Source organism: Theobroma umbraticum, unplaced genomic scaffold (genome assembly GCF_002168275.2).
Source record: "Theobroma umbraticum cultivar Fairchild unplaced genomic scaffold, ASM216827v3 scaffold_239.0, whole genome shotgun sequence".
Lineage (NCBI taxonomy): Eukaryota > Viridiplantae > Streptophyta > Magnoliopsida > Malvales > Malvaceae > Theobroma > Theobroma umbraticum.
In genome coordinates this window covers 1,970,301-1,993,990 of record NW_018397279.1, presented here as the reverse complement: position 1 = coordinate 1,993,990, position 23,690 = coordinate 1,970,301, and the positions used below count along the sequence as shown (strand labels likewise).

The window sequence follows — 23,690 nt, the reverse complement described above, 5'->3', positions numbered from 1 at the left end:
AATGCTATTTTTATTTATTGGTGATTCATGCTTATATGATAAGTCTGTTATTGTAACGTATGAAGAAAGTATGCATTTTCTTTTGTTATTTACTCTTTTATCAACTTATTTCCATAGAAATTACAAAATGGGCTGATGAAGACAAAGTGACCAAATGGACCTAAACCATTCTTTCCTTTCATTTAAGCCCAACTTAAAATTTCTAAGTTGGTAGATCGAAAGTAAGAAATTTTGAATTATCGCTGGACACTTCATATCTTAATTGTCAGATTGATCAATCTATTTATTATTATATATTTTTATTAAAAAATATAAAAATAAAAATTATTAAAAAAATCATTGAATCGAAAATTTGAGCTGTGGGTTTGTGGAAGTAGACAAAAATTTAAAGTTTCCCAATCACATTCTAGCTAAGAAGTGTAATATAAATTGATAAATTTGTAAATTTATAGTGTTTTTCCATGTAATGTTACACTTCTATAATTCTCTTTGTTACTTTTAATAAATTATATTAAAGAAAAATCCCATCAACCAATGTAAAAAAATAATAGGATTAGGAAAATTATATATATTATAATTAAATAATTGATATTATGTAATTATCGAAGATTAATAAAAAAATTAGTATTTCTTCTGTCTTTAAATATTTGTTCATTTTTAACTTTAACTGAAATTTAGATAAAAACATTGATTTTGATATCTTTTATATTAAAATTCAAAATGTTTCTTATGATACAGACATTCAATGTTTTTAATATAAAAAATAGAAAAGAGAGGAAAAGTACTAAATTAACAATAATTATTTGAATAAGAGAATGCCATTATAAATAAATAATAATTGGTTAAATTATACAATTAATCTATGTATTTTAGTGAATTGGTAGATTTAATATTTATACAATAATTTATAAAAAATTAAATTTTTATACTTTTCAAGATTGACAATGTCAATCTAATATGTTAAAATTTTTTTGTTATCTATGCTAATATAGTGTTTTTTTTTTTTGCTTATATGTCGTTGAATATGATGACTTATTAATATTGACGTGATATTTTTGATCTATTGCATAATTTTTTTGAACTGTTGTAAACTATTGATCACAAAAATTCAATTTTTCTCTATTTCACAATACTCTTTTTTTTTTTAATTTTAGAAGCTCATTTGTATTTTTTATCTATTTCTTTTTCAATTCTGTTTAAAAATATTAATGACATTGAATAATTTCATGTTTGTACTTATAAAATCCATGCCAGTGCTTGATCAGGTCATATCAATACCACTATTGTATCATTTGTAAAATATGATATTATTATTATTATGTCATTATATTGAATGTCATACCAATAAAAAATATCACATTAATACAATAAAACATTATATTAGAGTAGATAACAAATAAAATTTTAACATATTGAATTGGCATTATCCAATTTGAAAAGTACATAAGCTTAATTTTAATTAATTATTTTATAAAAATTAAATCTACTACTTTATTAAAGTATAAGGATTAATTACGTAATTTGATTTTAATAATTAAAAAAATAAAAAGAAAGTTCAAAATATCGGAGTAATTCCAAAAAATCCAAAACTTAAAACACCGTACCATAATCCAAAGCGCACCTCAAAAGCCCAAAAAGAGGAAGTGCACTGCCCTGCACTCTCTCCCACTTCTCGTCCCCTCCAAGCAGAGAAGACTTTGTGCAGTTTTCTCACGCGTCCAGTTCGACCGAACATCCAATTCGTACAGTTAACCGCACCAACTCTCTGCAACAAAACAAAGAACCCTACTTTCACAACAAAACCCTAATCATCAAAACAGAAACTGATTTTGTTTTGTGGTTCCCCTAATTCCTCTCTCCATGACGACAGAAATCGACCAACTTCTTGTGCTCACCCGCCGTTGATTCCCGCCTGCGTCACCCGCATTAGTCTTTTGCAGGTTCTCTCTCCTTTTCTTCTCCTCCATTCTCTGCTTCTTTAGGGTTTTTCTTTTTTTTTTTTTGAAATTTTTATGCTGGCGCCACGAGGTTTTGCCCTCCAAGTTAACGCTTGTTAATTATTTTTCAACTATTTGATAATTAATTCGTGCTTGTAAGTTTGTTTGCATTATTTTTCCAAGAGCTTTAATTAAATACAATTAAATGCTTAATTAAATTTGTAGTTATTTGTAGCTCAGGGAGTTCTAGGGGACTCGCATACAAATTTTTCTTTTTTGTTTTTTTAAAAAGGGGGTTATTTGGCTGCTAGAAAGATGGGTTTTCCTTTTTTTGATTGCAGTCAATTGCAGTGATGGAGAATTGTTCTTTTCTTTTCTTTTTGTTAAGTATCATTATTCCATGATATTCCTTGACTAGTTGGGTGTGATCTGATAAAAGCAGGAGATATAAGAATAGTGTATTATTTTAACTGTAAAAAGATAAAACTGAATAATTTCCTATGAAAGTGGGGAAAAAGGGAGGAAATTTTGAATAATTTCAGGAATCAGGACCTGTTCAGTTGTGGAACACTGTCTAAGATTACTGCACTTTTATAGGGGGATAATTTCGATGAGTGTCTTCCTTTAAAATGTTGATGATATGGAACTTGCAGTTTAATATAGTAGTGCTAAATGCAAATAATTGTTTCTCTTTATCTTACAGCGCCTTATCTGAAGGTTGAATTTTGAAGGTCTGCCCTGTTTATCATTAGTTGCTCAGTGTTCAGTAGCAACTATGGGCAGTTCATTCAACCCACAAATTTTGGTGGAGAAGCTAGCCAAGCTCAATAACTCACAAGCGAGCATAGAGAGTATCCTTTCGAAAATTAATTGCAAATGATGTGCTTTGCCTATTTATGACAGTTCCTTTTTTTGGCTGGTTTCTCTTTCATTGTTGGGTCTGGGCTTTTCTCATGGTGTCATGCATAATAATTCAGCATGTGCTAATTTTAGTACTTCTCAAACATAATTTATTATTTATCAGCTTTTGTTAGTTTGATATTACTATCTAGTTGCTACGTAAGTTACAGAAAATTTCTTCATTGTTGTTTAAAATTAACTTTTGAAGTTTATTTTTGCATGAGTGTGTGTATGCCTGCTTCACTAAGACTTGCCATTAACACCTCTTATCTTTGTCTTTTCACTTTTCAATTGCAATCCTTTTTTTCTTTTGTGCAATCCTTAACTTGTCAAGCTTTATCACATTGGTGTATTTTCCATATGAATAAGGCAAAACAAGTTGTTGAAACTTGGGACAGACAATTTCATTGCTCCCCACGTGAGCAGAGATTGGCCTTTCTGTATCTAGCCAATGACATTTTGCAGAATAGCAGGCGTAAGGGTTCAGAATTTGTTGGTGAATTTTGGAAGGTTCTTCCTGATGCTCTCCGTGATGTGATTGAAATTGGGGATGAATTTGGAAGGAATGCTGCATTTCGTCTGGTATAGTCCTCTTAACTTTCCTACAGGTCTTGTTGCTTATGCTCTCAATTGGAATCTGTGTGAATGGTTGAATGTGTCTCACTGCCCCTTTCAATGTGTGTTATTTAGGGAATACTAAGGGGCTTGCAATGTTGTATATTTGAATGAACAGTGACCTAAAGTGACAGAAACAAAGTACTTAACTTTCTGTGGCACAAAAAAAAAAGAAGAAAAAACAACGTTGCTTAACTTTCTTGTCAAATGGAAGACCTGAGTGGTAGCTGTTAGGCTTAATTTGATGATTCTAAGTTGATAGTGGTGACATGGTGATATTATACTTCTATTGCCAATTTTATATCATGTAGCTCCTTACTTGTCTTATGCATGTTATTCTAGTTGTTTTGTCTATAACTAGAGATTGGCTAAATTTTAAACATCACCTGTAATACTTATCATTGGGTTTGGATGGGTTTAAAGTACTTGCACTCTTTTTTTAAAATGGTTGTAGTTAAATTGTCAAGGTCCATTTGTTGAACTGTTGTTTTAGTTTATCTATTTTCCTAAAGTCTAGATCACTGGCTTGGCATTTTTTTGGTGTCCAGCTTGTGACAATCAAAATTCTGTCTATGGCAGAGTCATTGGACAATGCTTGGTGTTTTATTTTCACTTTATTGCTATATTGGTTGTCAGGTTATTCTCTTGGTTTTTGTAAAATTTTCTTTCCATAAATATGTTTGCTTTAATTTTTTACTGCTATTCTGTTTCAAATGGTCATTTTCTAGTTGGCATGACACATCTCATTTCTTTTTACTGTTTGAAATGCAGATCAGTATATGGGAAGAGAGAAAAGTATTTGGTTCTCGGGGACAAATTCTTAAGGAAGAGCTTGTTGGCAGACAATCAGAAAATAATAGTAGTAGAAATGGCAGGCATGTAGGCCTCAAGCTGGTAAGATAAATTCCATGCTGAGTGCATTTTTCTGTTTTTTTGTGGCATTTGCATATTTGTGACATGGACTAATGTTATTTCTCCTTTATATTTATTCTAGCAGAAGCAGCCTGTTGGAAGTACAGTGGACAAAATAGTTTCAGCCTATCAAGTTGTTTATGGTAGCCAGATGGATGAAGATGTTATATTGAGCAAATGTAGGAATGCTATTAGCTGTATTGAGAAAGTAGATAAGGAAATTGGTACTGATATCAATTCAGGTATGACCTGCATTAGTCATCATAATATTGAAGCTGTACTTTTAGTTGCTTCAAGAGAAGTCACTACCTTCAACTACCGTTTACAATCCTTGTTGCAACATTTTTCTTTCTTTAAGAAAAGGATTGTTGTTCGATCAACATTGTTGACATCTTGAGACTAAATATTTCTCATTTGCACAATTGTTACCATGCAGACTTACATTTCTCACGACTTACAACACTACTTTTCTCAAATGTTGAATTTCTTTGAACAGGGCAGTTCCATGGATCTGCACTTGTGGAGGAGGTGCAGGGTCAGCATGCTGTATTGAGAGACTGTATTGAGCAGCTAACAGCTGCTGCATCATCGAGAGCTAGTCTCATCTCACATTTGAGAGAGGCCCTTCAGGAGCAGGTTACTTTGACTAATCCATTTACAAATATTGTTTGTGATTGTGTTAAAACAAAGCTGATTTACTTTTGTTATCAGGAATTCAAGCTGAAGCAAGTTCGTACACAACTTCAGGTTTGGCACTATACCTACCTGACTTTTTAAGTATACTTGTTGACGTTGTGAACTATTTGCTTCTATGTTTCTGGTCAAATACAGTTAACAATATTTTCACCCCTATATTTTGATCTTCTGCTTTCTGACTTTGTGTTATGTTGACTTTCTTTGAGTGTAGCATTATTTTTGTACATGCATGCATTAATTCTGACCATGTGCATGATGTTTACAGGCTGCACAGTCCCAATCGGAACAGGCAGATAATATCTGCAGACAGTTATTAAGTTGTGAGAATCCCCAGTTGGTGGCAGAGCAAAGTTCAAAGGAATCTCTCACATCCATTGCACCTCAGAGTTTTATTCCGGCGGCTACAGAGCAATCAGCTCCTGTGATGTATTCCCGGCAAGTGTCTTTTCCTGATAATTCTGGCCACACTGAGGAAGATCCTCGGAAATCTGCAGCTGCTGCAGTGGCAGCGAAGCTAACTGCATCAACATCCTCAGCCCAGATGCTTTCCTATGTCCTCTCTTCCCTTGCTTCTGAAGGTGTCATTGGCAATCCTACGAAAGAATCTTCTGGTGATTACCCTTCAGAGAAGAGGCCAAAGCTTGAGAATGACCAGCCTTACATACCATCTCAGAATCCCCAACAAGAACCAGTTTCACCATTTCCGCACCCTGAATCTCATCAGCACAATGTTGTGACCACCACCCAGCAGTTGACTCCAAATGAAGTGCCACCTCCTCCATCATCGTCCCCTCCACCACTGCCACCGCTGCCGCCAATGCCACCATATGCAGTGCCCCAGTACCTGCCAACTGCTGGATCAATAAATGGTGCGCCTTATAGCTATGGCATGACCCAGTCACAGCAGCCTTCCTTACCGGGTTATTCAGTGGTTGGGACTGCAATGACCGGCATCTCCCCATTTGCCTCATCGTCAACTAATTCTTACCAGAGCTTCCAAGGTTCCGAAGGTTTTTATAACCAGCCATCATCCATGCCGGCAGTTCCGATATCTCGGCAATAGAACTTTTGAGTTAGGAATTAGGATGCTTTCAAGTGAAATAGTTTTGTCAGATAACATAAGGCGTTCATTCAGAATCTAATCCTTGAGCACCAGAACTTTCTTGTTTGGGTGCCACCTAGTATACCTCGTGTGCACATTTTGTAAATGTTTTGTAACTTATTATATTTTTCCACTGTGTTTGAGTCTTTGGTAAAAACTATATATTGCATTGTTGAATATTGGATAAATAGAATTTAGTAGCTTGATTGGTTGCATGAATCATCACATGGTTGCTTTGGTAAAGATCTTTGAGCTTTCGCACTCTATGCATGGTATATGTTTGTATCCTAAGATATTTGGTTGGGGGTTGGTCAAGGCCTTGCAGTCCAGCGTCTAAGATTATGAGCAATCAAGTAATTGTCTAGAATTACGAATTATTGATTTAAAATTTTTTGAATTATTATTCATTTACCAAATCTTTAAAATATTAGTTTTAAAAATTTAAAGGGTAAATTCTACTTGAACTTTGTGGTATGTATTTTATTGTATGGTATAACATTCTTACTTTTATTTTCAAAAGGGATAAGAGTAGCAAATTTTCAATTAGTTTTTTTGTAAAACGACAATAAGAATAATTTTTCATAAATTTTTTTGTTTGTTTAATTAAAAGGGATTTGATTTTTTTTTTAATTTTTTAATGATTATTTTATCATTTTTTCATTGTCCAAACAAATCCATTGAGTATTTTATCGTAAATACAAAATATGACATATATATATATATATATGTTAAATCTCTAGATTCATGTGTGAATATTAAAAGGATTAATATTTATTACGTATCTATTTGGGTCATTGAAGTAACTATTGCTCATAGCGGAGAAACAAAAAATTCTTGATCAAGTTTAAATCTTCCTATTAGCACTTTCTCTATTGTTTGTGGCAGTTCTCAATGAGCAAATATCATTGGTTCATAAGGGAAAGGGGAATCTAACGTATATAATAAAATAAACCCTAATGCAAGCTTCTACTAGGTCAAGGCTTACACAATTGTCAAACCACATTGACTCAATTAGACATACAAAGTTCATCATTAACTAATCACTTTAATATTAATTATGCTGTAATGCTTCATCTCACAATAAGACTAAATTATCTAGGGGTGAGCAAAACCAATCCAAACCAATTATCCATCCAAACCAAATGCGATTTAAGTGAAATGATTCGGTCTAATTAATCTGTTGGATCAATTGATCCAATTGGTTTTTTGGTTAGTTCTCGGTTTTAAAATTTTTGAACCAATTTATCCAAAATATCAAACTAGTTTGTATATATATATATATATATATATATATAATATTTTGTATATATATTAAGAAAAATTATTAATAAACTTAATTAATAATATACTTAAAATATATTTAGATATGTACGTATACAAATCATAATCATAGTAATTTAATATTAGTTATATATATTTATTTAAAAAATCTGTATTAATATGAAATAACAAGTTATATATCTTAAATTATATAACTTATATGCTAATATTATAGTATATGATTGTAAATATCCTACATATTAATATGTTATAATTATTAAACTTTAGTAATGTTATGTAATATAAAACATTATGAATATATATAATTATTTAAATATGTTATATATACATATATTTAATTTATACATAAATATTACTTTAATTTATAATAAATTTTATTTATATGATTACACTTAATAACTTTATTAGTTATCACTTTAGATTTTATAACATATTATTTATAATTAGTTATTATTTATACAAATTTTGATATATATATGATTACACTTAATAACTTTATTAATTATCATCTTAGATTTTCTAACATATTATTTATAATTATTTATTATTTATACAAACTTCGATATAAAACATTTTAATATATAATTTGTATAATTAATTATATATATAAATATATACAATAAAGTAATATATTATACACACACATATATAATTTATATATAAGCACTGCTATAACTTATAATAAACTTTATTTAAATGATTACATTTAATAAGTTTGTTAGCTATCACCTTAGATTTTATAACATATCGTTTATAATTAGTTATTATTTATACAAATTTTGATATAAAACATTATAACATATAAGCTATATCATTAATTTCATATATATATAATTATAGATAAAGTTTATAAGTTTTAATATTATAACTTGCAATAAAGAAGTGATAAAATTTTGGTTTATTGGTCTAAAACCAAACCAACCAAATTAATTTTATAGTTGATCGATTTGATCTTTCTTTATATTTGGTTGGTTTTTTAAAAATGATTAGTCCATTTAGTCCTTAGGTATGGTGGATTAAACCATCCAATCCACCCATTTGCTTGTACCTAAAATTATCAATTTATTTTATTAAATCAAAATTAACAATTAATAGAAGCCCACATAATAGAAAATTCTAACATCCTTCCATTTAAGCAATATTAATTGGAGTTTATTTTGACTTTAAGAAACCACTGTAGAAAACAAGACTCCAAATTGATTGACTTAATTTTGATGTGACTATTATTTAAAAATATTTAGCCTTTAAAGACAACATCTTAATAATTTTGTCCAGCTGAAGCATCTAATACTGGATTATGGTAGCCATTGTGCCACTTAATAACAAAAGCTAATTCATAATTACTAGTATTAGTGATTCTATGGACAATGGATCTCAGTGTGGTTGTGTAACATGAAAATAGCACCCAAATGTGATCCAAAGTGTTATTTTCATTTTCAATCCTTTTACTGATTTCCTTAAACCTGATGAGAAATCTATTCAGCATTAACTACATGCTTGTATGTCTCTCACTTATCCTCGAGGTTCTTTGCTGGTATCATTTATGATATATACTAGTAAAATCACTCTTGAGATAGACACCAATCTCAAGATTTCATAAAGCATATGCAAAATAGCAATTTATTCTTTTCATATTCTCTGTTAATGGTGTCTACACTTTTGAGGTGAAGTGAATTTCGATTAAAACTTAAAGGACGGGGGTATTTTGCTTTGTTAAAAAACAAGTTCAAAATCAGACTTTAAATTTAAACATATGATTCTTATATGATTGACATATACTTTAGTATTGTTTCCAACTTTAAGCTTGGCCCCTCCCTCACTTGGTTTCCATTTGCTATTGAACGCCTACAGTGTAACAGTAACATGAACAGTTACACCACTATCAAACCACCACGAATTTGGTGGTACACTAACAAAATAGAATTCAAGACAAACTAGAGTTAGTGACTTACCCTCTTATTTATTCTTTTTCTCTAACTAAGACTTATACTTGAGGCACTCATTTTTCATGTGCCCTTTCTTCTTATAGGAAAACCACCTAACCTTTTTCCTTATGACAACTTTAGGACCTTCTACCCCTTTAGTCTAACCATTACCTTACTCTTTATTATCCTACTTAGGAGCATTTCTAGGTTTCCTAAATTCTTTTGGTAGTAAGGTTTGGAATTTGTGGTAAGAAAGACATTTTCACTCTTTTTTTTTCTTGAGTTTTTCTTTCTTAGAGACACTCTTAGAAATAAAATCATTATAGCTCCAAATCTCATTCACGGCATTGTAGGCAGTTTTGATTTGGGTAAACTCAGTAGGTACAGAATTAAGGGCATCATGGATAATGAATTCGTTAAAAAATGTGATATCATAAGAAGCCCATTTAGTTTAAATTTGAACCATTTCATGATAAAATACTTAACCCCTCTAACATTATCATATTTCTTTTGCAATATTAGTCTTTTACAACCCACTCAGTAGATGCTCAGAAATAGATCTCTTAATGGCTTGCAAACACATGCTATTTACTCTATCCCATCTAGCAAAGAACACGTTTTCCTCAATAGTGCTCTTCCAGTAAGGGTAGTGGGCTTATAAACACATAAGGCTATGTCTATTTCACTTATAACCAATATAAAAGACAAATCTTCATTCCAAATCTTAAAGTTAGACCCATCAAGAGTCTCAATAGTAGCTTGATTATTATTCACAACAAAGGTCATTCATCAAGACAAGAAATGCAACTATTAGTTAATTAGACAATAACAAAATAATTCGTAACAGTCTATAATGTGTTAAAAGAAAATAACAGAAGAGTACAAGTGCATGATCATGGACTCCTTTTTGGGCAGAGAATATAACATATTAATAGGTTCTCTCCATATAAAGCGAATATGAGAATATTCTAGCTTTCGAAAAGTCTATTCTCGTTGTGCAAATAAACCTTTTAGATTAATATACTCTCAATCATGATGCTTCATGTCTCATTCTAAATTACCCAAGCAATAACCTTTTTGTGTAGGTAATTGTACAAAGCAAGTTAAAGGCCATCCCGTAACCTTTTGCATAAGAAAATAATCTATTAATTTTAGCAAATGAGCCATTTTGGCAACTAAGTACTTACATCAATTAATAAAAATTTTCTTAAATCGGGAATTAATTATTTGTCCAAATTCCTTAATTTGCATACTCAACCCAATATATGCAATGGACCATTCTTGCTGAGATATTAAACTTGGGTGTATCTCATTTGGTCCCAAATAGTATTTGTTGCAATAAAACATAAGGTTTTGAACTTAAAAAATAAATGTAATACATTTTCTAAATTATGTACATATTTTCAATACATAGAGCCATTCAACTCAGACATATGCATATCATTTTTCTATCACGTGCTTTCCAAAAATATTTCATTAGAAATATTCAAAATAATTAATTAAATGTACATTAAAATAAATAAATATTAAACATGCATTAAAAATTCAAAAAAATAGTACAACATGTAGAGTTGGTTGAGTGGAGATGAATTACCAAAAAATATTTAAAAAATCATGGGCCTAATGTGCCCCATGTGTCCCACACTCCCCGCTGGAGAGTGAGCTTCGTTGTCTAATTGATTTTTCTATTTCTTCAACTTCCATTTTGGGCAAATCCGACCTAATTAGATCAAATTCGACCTATTTGGGTCTTTTATGTCAATTTCACTCTAATTCTTGCCTTTTCAAGTGTTTTTAATGAAATTGACCTTCTAAATCTTGATTAAGACTTTGTTTTACAATGCCCATGCATTAAAACTCATCAAAAACTACAAAATCAAAATTAATTAATCAAGAAAATTAATTTTGAAAGCCATTCTTCTCCTGTTTTAAGTTTTCTTTAGAATTGGTTGCAATATAATTATATTTTATAGAATTAAACCTAAATATCAACTCTATAACATATTTAAGTTGATTTTAAGAGTCCAATTTAAATCAAAACACATAAAATATAAGTCATTCATCAAAAGCTAGATTTTGGTCTTATGTTCAAATCCAAAACTTATTATCTAATTCCTATCTTTGCGATACGAGTTAAGAGAAGAAGTTATACAAAATAAATCTATGCATTGTGAGGAACAAAAGCCCTTACCTTATGTCTAGAAATTATGGTTGGAAAATAGGATTCCAATGATCAAAAATAAGTATGCCCCAACATGTAATTTTACTAAGTAAATTCATTAAATTCTTAATTTAATTTTTTGTTGGGTCCTAATTTCATACAAGTTGCTCTTATACCATTCGTAAGTTAAATCTCTTGGTTTATGTGTGAATATTAAAACATTAAAAGCATTAATATTTATTGTGTATCTGTTTAGCTCATTGAGGTAGTTATTGCTCGTAGCGAAAAGATAAAAAATTCTTACTAAAGATTAAATCTTTCTCTTCACACTTCTTTATTGTTTGTGATGGCTCTATCATTGGCTCAAAAGGGAAGAGGGAACATAACCATATATATATATATATATATATATATAATAAACCCTAATATTTTCTAAAAAAAACCCTAATACAAGCCTCCCATTAAAAGTGTCCTGAGTTAAGGCTCACACAGCTGCCAAATCACATTGACCCAAAGCCAACCATTAATTGATCAATTTTAATATTAATTAGACTCTCATACTTCGTCTCACAAATTAATTTTCCACACTTACTTGCCTAAGGTATCAAATCATAACAACCAATTTACTAAAATTTATAATTTAGTAATTCGATTTCAATTTTAATTGAACTAAACAGAATAATTCTGTCTGCTAGTAAACATTGGATTAATGTTTTTATAGGACAGAGAGAGAGAGGGGATAACTTTATCTGCTAGCAAAGACATGCCATGAATGACATCGTGCTTCTTTCGGTATTGTCGTCGTGGAAACTTTAAATGCCACATTTTTCGCATTGTAAGGATACACTGCGACAATGACAACGTTAATGAATGCAATATTTACTGATGATGACAGCGGTGGAGTCAAGACGAAATCAATGTCTATAAAATAATCATGCTAAACATTCAATATTTGTAAAGATAAAATTATAAAAAAAATTTAAAAATAAAAATAAAATTATAATATTTTAAAAAAACAAAAGAAATTACAAAATTTTAAAATTTTGAACCATGATATTTTCTTGACATGAAAACATTAATGAATGATGAATGTAATGTTTATTGACGATGGTGTTTCCTTGACTTGGGAGGATTTCTGGGTTACAGTTCCATCCTATGTGGAAAAAATGGTGGCAGATCAATCCTCTGCGGCCTGACTGGCTATGCCCGTCCTGGAGAGCTCCTGGTAATATTGGGTCCTTCAGGTTGTGGGAAGTTCACACTTCTTGACCCCTTAGCAGTTGAAGTAGTACTTGAGCTATTACAAACCACTAGTATTAACACGGTATTGTATCATAGGTTCATTTTTTTAATTCAAAATATATATTTATTAAGTAAAAAAATTTTATATTTATATATTAATTCTTTTTATTAATAAGAAATTCGTGATACTTGTACAAATATATATATATATATATAATATGTTTAGTTCTTCCAGATTTTTTATGAAATCTGGGTGCTTAATAATATTGTGTATAAAATACTCAATTGACTTGTTTGGACAATGAAAAATCAGAGAAAAGTCATTAAAAAAATTTAAAAATTGCTCAAATATTAAAAATATTAATTTTAAAAATTTTAAATTATTAATCATTCATAAAAAAATATTGGTTAAATCACAAGATCACTCTAGAATAGATTCAAACTCATCAATTCGTGAGTGGTCCTTTGCTCACTCTTAATTAATGTAACGTGCATGGTTTTTTATAGTATTATTCTTTCGAATCTAATGAGAGTAAGGCTTATCCATAACCTATAACCCAACAAGTATTGCAATTTGCAAACACATAGAAACACAGACACATGGTAAAGTAGCCATGTTGGTACGTCATTGTCCTATTGGAAAATGGAAGAAGGAGAAGAAGAGAGGATGGTGGTGATGAAAACATCACGTGAGGATGACGTGTTACGTAGGGTTATAAACAAGAACCATGTAACATGTCTGGCTTTCGGGACAGACAGGTGACGTGAGATAAAAGAATGAGGAAAAAGAAGAGACGACAGAGCTCACAGCATTTGTCTAACGTCTTACCACCTCGTCACTCAAACATGGGCTGCAGCAGGCAGCACGAACCCCCATCATTAACACTTACCTCTTTTATATCAATATCAACACCCCATTCCTCGATACTCCTGCATATAGTTCTTTTGTGCTCTAGCTTTTCGTTTTATACTAAAACAAGAAATGTACTTGTAGCTTGCACATGAATATAATAATAAATATTGTAATAATTATGTTTATTATATTTTTTATTTTATTAAATTTTTGTAGATGAAGACAAAAGTAAATTCATGTATTAAAAATTACATATAAAAAATATTATAATTAGTAATAGTAAATTTTAAAATATTATAACTTAGGGTCATAATATAATGCATAAATATATAAATATCATTACAAAACGTAAAGTAATATTACAACAGTTTATAATTTCATACCATCATTATTAGATTAGGTACAAAAGATAGTGCCAATAAGTAGAAATTAAGATAAAGGTTTTACGAAGCTTCACAAAAAATGTCATTATTGTTATTACAAAATATATATAATTGAGTAAACTAGTGTTTTGATATTAAGCTAGCATTCGAAATATATACAAAAAAGATATAATTATAGTGTGTAATACTACATGTCACCTCGATCAAAAGAATAAAGCATCTTCATACGTAGTTGACAATTAAATGTTAAGATTTCATATTAGCTATAGATAAACAAAAAGTTTCATCAATGTTGTGTTTCCCTTGTTGAGATGAAGAGTTTATTATGTATCTTTCTTTCGGTAGACATTTTTTGTCACTATTTTATAGCAATACACGCCCAGCTTTTTTTTTAAAAAAAGAAAGTCATTGTTGTTGAGTTGGTGTAAAGTTTTAACCATGGAATAATGAAGACTTCGAAAATCTGGGTTTTGAAATGTTGCTCTAGTTGTAATACTGAGTTTGTATTGTCCACTGCTGAGGTGAAGAGTTTATTATATTTCTTTCTTCCAGTAGAAATTTTCGGCCAATATTTTTATAGCAATACACACCCAACTTTAAAAAAAAAAAATGAAAGAAAGACATTGTTGTTGGGTTGATGTAAAGTTTTAACCATAGGAAAATGAAGACTTTGAAAATCTGGGTTCAGTGACTTTGAAAATGAAGACTTTGAAGACACAGCTGGGTATTCATCCTTCTACCAGAATTATTATTAAATCAAAATCACATAAACAATTTGATGCAACCTCAATCAACATACAAATCAAACCTAAAAGAACCAAAAAGAATTAAAACAATAAAACAATTGAATGAAAGAAACAAATTCCCTAACCCAAACTTTTAATCCCACTTTTCAAAAACCGAAACCCAGATTTTCAAAGTCTTCATTTTTCCACGATTAAAACTTTACATCAACCCAACAACAATGTCTTTCTTTCATTTTTTTTTTTTAAGCTAGGTGTGTATTGCTATAAAAATATTGACCAAAAATGTATACCAGAAGAAAAAAATATAATAAACCCTTTACCTCAACAGTGGACAATACAAACTCAGTATTACAACTAGAACAACATTTCAAAGCCCAGATTTTCGAAGTCTTCATTTTCCCATGGTTAAAAGTTTACATCAACCCAACAACAATGACTTTCTTTCTTTCTTTTTTTTTTAGAGCTGGGCGTGTATTGCTATAAAAATATTGACAAAAAATGTCTACCGAAGGAATACATAATAAACTTTTCATCTCAACAAGGGAAACGCAGCAACATTGATGAAACTTTTTATTTATCTATAGCTAATATGAAATCTCAACATTTAATTGTCAACTACATAATGAAGATATTTTATTCTTTTGTTCGAGGTGACATGTAATATTATACACAATAATTATATCTTTTTTGTATATGCTTTGAATGCTAGCTGAATATCAAAATACTAGTTTACCCAATGACATATATTTTGTAATAACAACAATGATATTTTTTGTGAAACTTCGTAAAACTTTTATCCTAATTTCTATTTACAGGCATTATCTTTTGTACCAAATCTAATAATGATAGTGTAAAATTATAAATTGTTGTAATATTACTTTACGTTGTGTACTGATATCTATATATCTATACATTATATTATGATCCTATGTTATAATATTCTAAAACTTTCTACTACTGACTATAATATTTTTTATATGTAATTTTTAATACATAGATTTGCTTTTGTCCTCACTTACAAAAATTTAATAAAATAAAAAAATGATAAATACAATTATTATAACATGTATTATTATATCCATGTTCAAGGCACGGATACATTTCTAGTTTTAGTATAAAACGAAAGCTAGAGCACAAAAGAACTATATGCAGGAGTATCGAGGAAGGGGTGTAGATATTTGGCATAAAAGAGGTACATGCAGTAACTATGGAGTACTTTAGGTAAAGCTATTATAAAGTTTTTATAGAAAATAATAATTTTTAAAGTTAAGATAAAACTATTTAGTAAGTTATTTGATAAAATAAATTATATAAGTTTTAATTTTAGTTAAAATTACTATAAAGGGTATTCATCTATCTTTAATCTTTAATAAATTAAAATAGAATAAGTTTATTTTGAATTTATATACAATTTTAAATATTAAATTAAAAAAATCATAAAAAAATAAAATAATTTTAAAATTTATATAGTAGTAATAGTATTAGATTTTTTGTGCAGAAAAGAGAAAATTTTTAAATAGTACTTAATGCAACTTTAAATTTTAGATTTTTTTTTTAATTTTTGTAAAAATAAAAAACATTTAGATTTTGAGAGAGATAGAGGAGATGGTTTATCAGAATTTTACGTTGAAAAATATTGATTTGCAAAAGAAAGAGTATTTTTTTAAAAATTGATAGTTTTTAAAAAGAAGGAAAAAAGCTTTTTTTAAAACTTCTCTTTAAGTTTTTTTTAAATTATTTTTTAAAAGATTTTGAAAATTTTATTTGACTTGATTTTTATTTTAAAAAAATGAATAAACTAAAATAAAATCAAACCAAAAAAGCTATGAGAAAAAGAAAATCACTCAAGCCCAACAAGAAAACAGACATTCCCCTAAAGACAAAGCCCGTGGAAACACAAAGACAAGACTGAAGACTGAGGACAGAGGCACCGTCAGATCCCAACACCAATACATCAATCAGAGCTTTGCGAAACTCTAAAACAATAAAAATAAAATAAAATAGAACAAGGAAAGCAGTCAACGTTGGGCAAACGTCAGCCGGTCGAAGTTGAGACAGCGAAGTGAGGGACAAAAGCTGCGAAAAAGCCGTCATGTCGTGTTGCTTTAACGGCTCAAAGGAAAGTAGGCATTGCTCCGATTTCGAAATGGCGTGTTTGCGTCAGGCTTTGCTTTTGTGATAAATAAAAAACAAATAAAGTATATGAATTAAATAAATCTATCATGTTTGCTAAAATAGTATCCTACTACTGCCACGTCGTAACTTGGTACGTTAGTAATTGGTAACCAAATTTGAGGGCAGCATGCCCGGACAAAAGTTAAGCAAGGGGTCCAAGGGGAAGAATGGGTGGGTCTTCTTTATTTTTTTAGATTCTTATTTGCAAATCTTATTATTTATTTTATAAATACTTAATTAATATTTAAATATTATTATCTAATTTTTCAAATTTCTTTAATTCATGGGTAGTTATTAATTGATCCGAACTTGAATCTGAAAATGAGGGAAATTATTTCACATCTAATATATGTAGTTTAATAATAATTAAAGATATAAAATCAAACAAATATTAAAATTGAATTTCAAGTTCACTCGTAATTAATGATAAATAAATTTCAAAATATAACAAACAATGACTTAAAAGGGTTTATACTTGATACATTGATAGTATATAGTTTCTATATATTATCAGAGTATCAGATAATGTTACTTTATTAAAAAAATACACTTGATTTAAAAATAAATATTATTAATTTTTTAAAAAAATATAATTTTTTTTCTCTCCAACTCTCACTTAGTCAATCTCTTCCTCTCTTTTCCTTAACAACAATAAATCCAAAAATAAAAGAAAAAATTCTAAATTACTTTGGCAGAAAAATAGATGATAATTGAAGAAGAGGGGTTGATTTTTTCTATTGTTATCAAGGTTCATTTTGGATTGATCAGAACCTGAAATCGAGCTGCATATTCATTGCCCAAGCAAACTTTGCGATAAGAGAAGAATAAGAGAAGAAGAATAGGAAAGGGAGCAAGAGAGGGAGAAAGAAAATTGTTTTTATTTTCTTTTTTAAAAATAATAATATTTATTTTTAAATCACTTAAAGATTTAACTTTATTTATTAATGTGGTGGCATCATTTAATTCGCTAACCGTGGATATAAATTATTCAATATTACTGTATCAAATATAAATCTCAACTTAAATATCTAGCTAAGTATACGAGTACTTGATAGTACCTAAATATAAAGATAATTGGATTTGATTATTAAGTATCCAAAGGATGATCTTCGTATCCTATTTGAACTTGAAAAAGGTAATAAATCTTTTACTGAAACTCTGTCTCAAATTTGAATGTAAGATACTCAAACCCTATATAATCAAGTCAAATAATTTTGAATATACGAAAAGATTAAATATCCATCATCATCCCTAAGATCAAAAAATGGCTACTCTACCCTTACTTTCCTAATCTCTCTAATCATAAAAATCAATTAACTAAAAATTATAATTCAGATAATTTGATTTCAATTTTAATCGAACTAAACTAAATAATTCTGCCAAATAAGTGGACCGAAGAGCTACTAATGCATTACATAGCCAATCTTGATATGTAGCTCATTTCATGTGTATTAATTGTTACCACCATGTACAATGGAATTTTATTTTTTAAATTAAACTGGCTAACATCATAAAACACCGACCTTATTAAAAAAACATGAGAAACCAATTATTATAATTGGTGAAAACCAATGTGAATGTCGAAAAACCATTGGTCTCCCCCTCAAAGAACAAAATGTCTGCCATTAATTACCGAACGAGAACAACTAAATCAGGTCACAGTTAAAAAAGAAAGAGAAACAAAACATTTGCACTCATTTTTCCTTTTAACACAATTCTCATGGCAATGTTTGAGCAAATTCAAAGCCCAAAGTAAGCAATAAACAAATTAACGGCCGACAATCCAATGCATTGGGGGAATTCTTTTTTTAAAATAAATTTATTTTTTAACGGTTGTTGTGAGCATATCACAACAGCGTCACCGGCTTTTCACCGCGACATGTTTTTCCTTTTTCTTTTTTTTTTACCTTTCTCTAACACCATTATCCCTCCCTTCAACTTCCCTTCCCTTTCATGCCTTTATTTTACCATTTCATTCACAACACTCACGTTCATCCATGTAATATATTAATGTATTCTTCTTATAAAATTATTCTCAAGATAAAGAGTTACTCGATCTTTTGAGTTTGGTAAGATATGTTGTATCCCACACAAGTTTTATATTCAAAATTAACGTTGTAAGAAATAAAATTATAACTCAAAATTCACTTTTATAAAAATTTTACATTCAAAATTAACATCAAAATAAAAAAATCGATCAATTATTTAAATTTAGATGAGATTCGTCCTACGTTACAAAGATTTCACATTCAAAATTAACATCAATAAAAGGATCATTCATAAAATTGAAACCCATAATCATATAAATTGAGAAGAATAAACTTATCATTTGAATCAACTTTGTATTAATCATGTCATAATCAATGTTTGAAATCCAAAAAAAAAATTGGCCAAATACTTTTTAGGAGAATAAGTGATGAGGTGAAGCTTTGGGAATGGTTGTTCCTAAATTTCTTTTATTCCTTTTCCACTCTTGAAATCCCTGTCAGCATTGTTTCACTGTAAAAGATAAGAGAAGGGGGAGGCAAAGTGATAAACGTTGAATTGAATACAAAAATAGATAGAAAAAGCTGAGCAATGCGATCACGCCTCGTATTTTCTATCAGCAAAGCTTCTGCAATGCTGCAGCAGCCAGGCTAAGTCAAGTACATTCTTGTTCTTATTTTTTTGAACTCAAACAACAAGCAAACCTTGTTAGTCGTAGTACATTTTCTCAGAACCCTCACCACCTGATCAACTTATGTCGACCTATCAAACGGCTATGATCCTTCCAAACTCTGATAACTTTTGACTCTTTTTGAACTCTGATAAGAAAAAAGGTTGCCTGGGTTTGAAGCTACTTGAATGTCATGGCATTTCAACCATCAATCTTTTGAAAAGGCCGAAAAGAAAGAGTGGTAGCTACTAGCTAGCTAGTACATGCAATATTATCTTTGGCCCTCTGCCCTTTTCCCTTCTCATCCTCCAATCCATTGGCCCCCCACACACACACCAAAACCCTTATTAACTTTGTTTTTTTACTCAACATCATGTGTACGGACATCCTCCTCTATCCTTTAACCTACAAAATTTTTGCTTTTTTTTGAACTTTTTCACTGGTTTTACCCATTCGCCCATTCCTATTTTAACTGCTTAATTCATCGGATAAGACTGCATAGACTGTGAGTCATGGGAGCAACGTTGCATGCGCTCACTGGTGGAAAATTCATCAAATAAGTGGGGAGGATAAAATCTGAGCAAAACCCAAATCGTATAAAGTATTTTTTATACGTGAAATTCTAAGGATAAAGAGAAATGATTTGAAAAATTCGAAGTTGCCATTCTTGTATTTGAATTTCAAATTAAATAACTCGAAAGTAGACTTTTCATGAGAAGGGTAGATATACACAATATCAAGCTTTATGAATATTTGTAGATATTAGGGCATCGGTATCTCCTAGGTGAATATATATAGGCAATTAATTAGTCTAAAATGAATAAAGATCAATTCTTCCTTAGTTCAGCTATCTTAAAAGATGCTAAACAGATAACTTTGAATATGAGTCTCACATGTAGCAGATGTAGCAATCCAATTACTATGTATAATTCTATGTTTGTCGACCATATTCCTTCTTTCTTTCCTTTAAGATTTTCTCTAGAAAAGAAAAGAAAAATAAAAGAAACCGCCCAAATCCAAGATAAACTTACAGCATTTATAAAATCAGAGCCGTCGAGAATATTCACATTCGAGATCATCAATATATATCTCCACCACTTAATCATATTAATTAATAAGGGAAAAAGCCTATCTATTGCACTAATTTTTATCATGCCTCTAGCTTTTCCTAAGTTAATTGTTTTTTGCTTATTTTTTAAGAAAAGCAACCGTAATTTATTATTAAAAACTAGTTCCTAATGCAATTGATCCATGTTTTAACAATACCTGTTTTATTAAGAAACTAGTGTTACTTTAAAACTATGCTCGAAATATAGATGAGAATTCTTATATTTTAACAAAAAAAATTATATATAATGAAATTTCGAGACAAGGGTCTAATAAATCGGAATTCCTATCCTAGAGCTAGAGTAAACAGAGTGAAATTAATGAGGGATTTAGGGCTTGTGTTAAATGAGCTACATCTATCTATATATATATATATATTATATGTATGTATATTGTAAGTAGGTTAGGGTAAAAGATTCCAAGAGAAGAATTAAGCTGAAAATGCCCACGAAGGTCCACGTCAAATAAAAAGGGAACAAGTGTTTGTGATGGCCACGTTCCTCTGCTTCGTACACGATCATGGCGCAGCGCCAACAGCAAGGATGGGCTCAGCCATCTACTAGCCAACAACTCCTTCCCCTCCTCAAGCCTCCTCTTTCACGTCCTGACGCGTTTTGTATGGGTGATTGAAGAGTAATTAAGGTCATAGATCGAGTTAGCAATTTGATTCGAAATAAAAAAATTAATTATTTTTATAAAAAATTAAATTATAATATAAATTTTATTAATAATTTAAATATAAATTTTAAATTAAAAAAATTAAATTCATGTCAATGGTGTTAGTAATCTTTAATAAGTTTTAAATCCCAAAAAAAAAATAATTCTAATAATAAAAAAATAATAATTCTAAAACTCGAGCTTATAAGGGATTGAACTTAGGCCATTTAAAATTTAGTTAAAAAAATTACTATTATTTTAAACTAATATATGTAATTTGTTTTAAAGTGACAAAGTTATACATTTACTATTTTATACATATAATAATTAAAAAAATAAAAATTGAAAGGTGATGGCCGCCAACCTTGCTCATTGCATAATCACTATAGTACTACTTCTTTATTTAATTCTTTCCCCGTATAACCATTTAAAAAATATATCTTTCTATAGATATAAGCTTAGTACTTTACTAGTACAATTTTAAATAATGATAATGAAAGTTGTAAATACATACCCTTACTTGCTAATAATATATATTTTGATTTTACCATTCACGGTATGAGGTTTTTTATCCGATAAATTCCATCTACGTTTTTTATGATTTTAATATTTTTTCACATCATGTGATTTTTTTTAATTAGTACCTTATGAATGACTTTTGTTTTCACATGAGGTTAGAGTGGTAATTTTATCTAGTAAAATTATTAAAATATTTTAAAATCAAAAATTAATTTGTTTAATCATATTTAAGTGTATTCTTTTTAATTTCATTAGATAAAAATTAACAGTTTAATTCTTTGTGTTATCCACGAATATTAATTAAAATAAAATATATCCATAAGATATTAATAAAAAAATAGAAAGTATCATGTGAGAATGTCCAAAAATCTTAATTAATTTCATGCTGACGAGGAAAAATAACTTGACAAAATATCTTTCCTTCTTAGTTAGTGCAGATTCTTTTCATATGATTATATAATAATCTAAAAGTGTAATTAATGAGATTAAAAATTAATTAACATAATTTATGGAATCCCTTTTTTTATATTCTCTTCCCCTTTTTTATTTTATTTTAAAAAATTTAATATAAAATATATAAAAAATTTAAATTTATATATTTTACATTTAATGCATTGTCAGTAAATAATTTTATACACTTTGAATGAATCAATATATTTGGTCTCGAAATCTTTAAACATAAATATTTATTTTGAAAGCTTCCTAAATTTGTTAATTTTGACATATTTATGAAGTGAGATTATGCATTTGATATTTGGAATATAAATCCAAGAAATTTGATTTGAAAGATTCATAATCCTAAAAAATCGACCTTTTTACACTAATTCTCTAACTGTCAGACCTTATTGCGCTGACGAGTGACGATTGCAATGGTGAAGACCGAAGGGACCAACTTTATTATATTATTATAAAACTATCCCTTTCGCGTTTGAAAATAGAAAAGAAAAAACATGACCCAAAATACAGCCCATGTTTTGGATTCTCTTCTCTCTATAAATACCAGCCAAACCTCCATCATTTCTCACCAGCAAGCTCAAAGTTCTCCCACACTCACCTAACCCAAAATCCCAACGCAGTTTCTTCTTTGTTTCTAGCTTTACTTGGAATATGCATTGCCAGACAGGTCATGGGGATCTTACATGCCAACGTCCACAGGAGCGTTGGGGACCCGCTGGAGAGGATAGAGAGGTGGCTTCAAGGAATGCGGTGGTTATCTTCAGTATTAGTACTTGCTGCATGTGCCATGCCATTAAGAGGCTGTTCTGCGGCATGGGAGTCAACCCGACTGTGTACGAGCTCGATGAAGATCCCAGAGGGAAAGACATGGAGAGGGCTTTGATGAGGCTTCTCAGAAGCTCTTCTGCTGTTCCTGTTGTGTTCATTGGTGGGAACTTGTGGGTGCTATGGATAGAGTCATGGCTTCCCATATCAATGGCACTCTTGTTCCTCTTCTCAAAGAAGCTGGAGCTCTCTGGCTCTGATTATGTCCCTCCTTTTTCTCTCTCTCATGAAAGTTTAAGAAACACCTCCCCCAACACACACCCCCCCCCCCCCCCCCCCCCCCCGCCCCACCCAAAAAAAAAGCAAAAAAGAGAAAAAAAATTACTGGTATAGAAAAGGCAGAGGAAGAGGAGTGGTGATTTGGGAGTCTCCTCCATTTTGGTTACAGAAATGACTGATATGTCTTAGATTCTACTTTTCTTTCTTCTTTTTCTTCTTCTTGCTGATGTTTCTACTAGTGGGTCTTTGTTGGTTTGCTCTGTGTTCTTGTTCTCAAGAGAGAAATGTAATGGCTCCCTCCTCTGTACAAATGAAAGGCAAAA

At 30.0% G+C, this 23,690-nt stretch overlaps 2 protein-coding genes across 3 annotated transcripts; both read left to right on the top strand.

Annotated features, from left to right (window-relative positions):
- Window positions 1-1,614: 1,614 nt before the first annotated feature.
- On the top strand, window positions 1,615-6,381 carry LOC110427779 (ENTH/VHS family protein). 2 transcript variants are annotated; one of them, XM_021443378.2, is made up of 8 exons: window positions 1,615-1,940; window positions 2,641-2,788; window positions 3,172-3,419; window positions 4,224-4,346; window positions 4,450-4,606; window positions 4,861-5,000; window positions 5,076-5,111; window positions 5,326-6,381. In XM_021443378.2, the coding sequence occupies exons 2-8, from the start codon at window positions 2,713-2,715 to the stop codon at window positions 6,121-6,123; spliced, it is 1,578 nt and encodes a 525-aa protein (XP_021299053.1). In that variant the 5' UTR covers window positions 1,615-1,940; window positions 2,641-2,712; the 3' UTR covers window positions 6,124-6,381. The 2 variants fall into 2 exon arrangements, with proteins under 2 accessions (XP_021299053.1, XP_021299052.1); XM_021443377.2 differs by having other exon boundaries at window positions 4,447-4,606.
- Window positions 6,382-22,905: 16,524 nt separating this feature from the next.
- Window positions 22,906-23,380, top strand: LOC110427904 (glutaredoxin-C1-like). Its single transcript, XM_021443544.2, is given in 3 exon segments — window positions 22,906-23,054; window positions 23,057-23,254; window positions 23,257-23,380. Coding segments are annotated over 3 exon segments (351 nt in total). The 5' UTR covers window positions 22,906-22,993; the 3' UTR covers window positions 23,349-23,380.
- The last annotated feature ends 310 nt before the right edge of the window (window positions 23,381-23,690 follow it).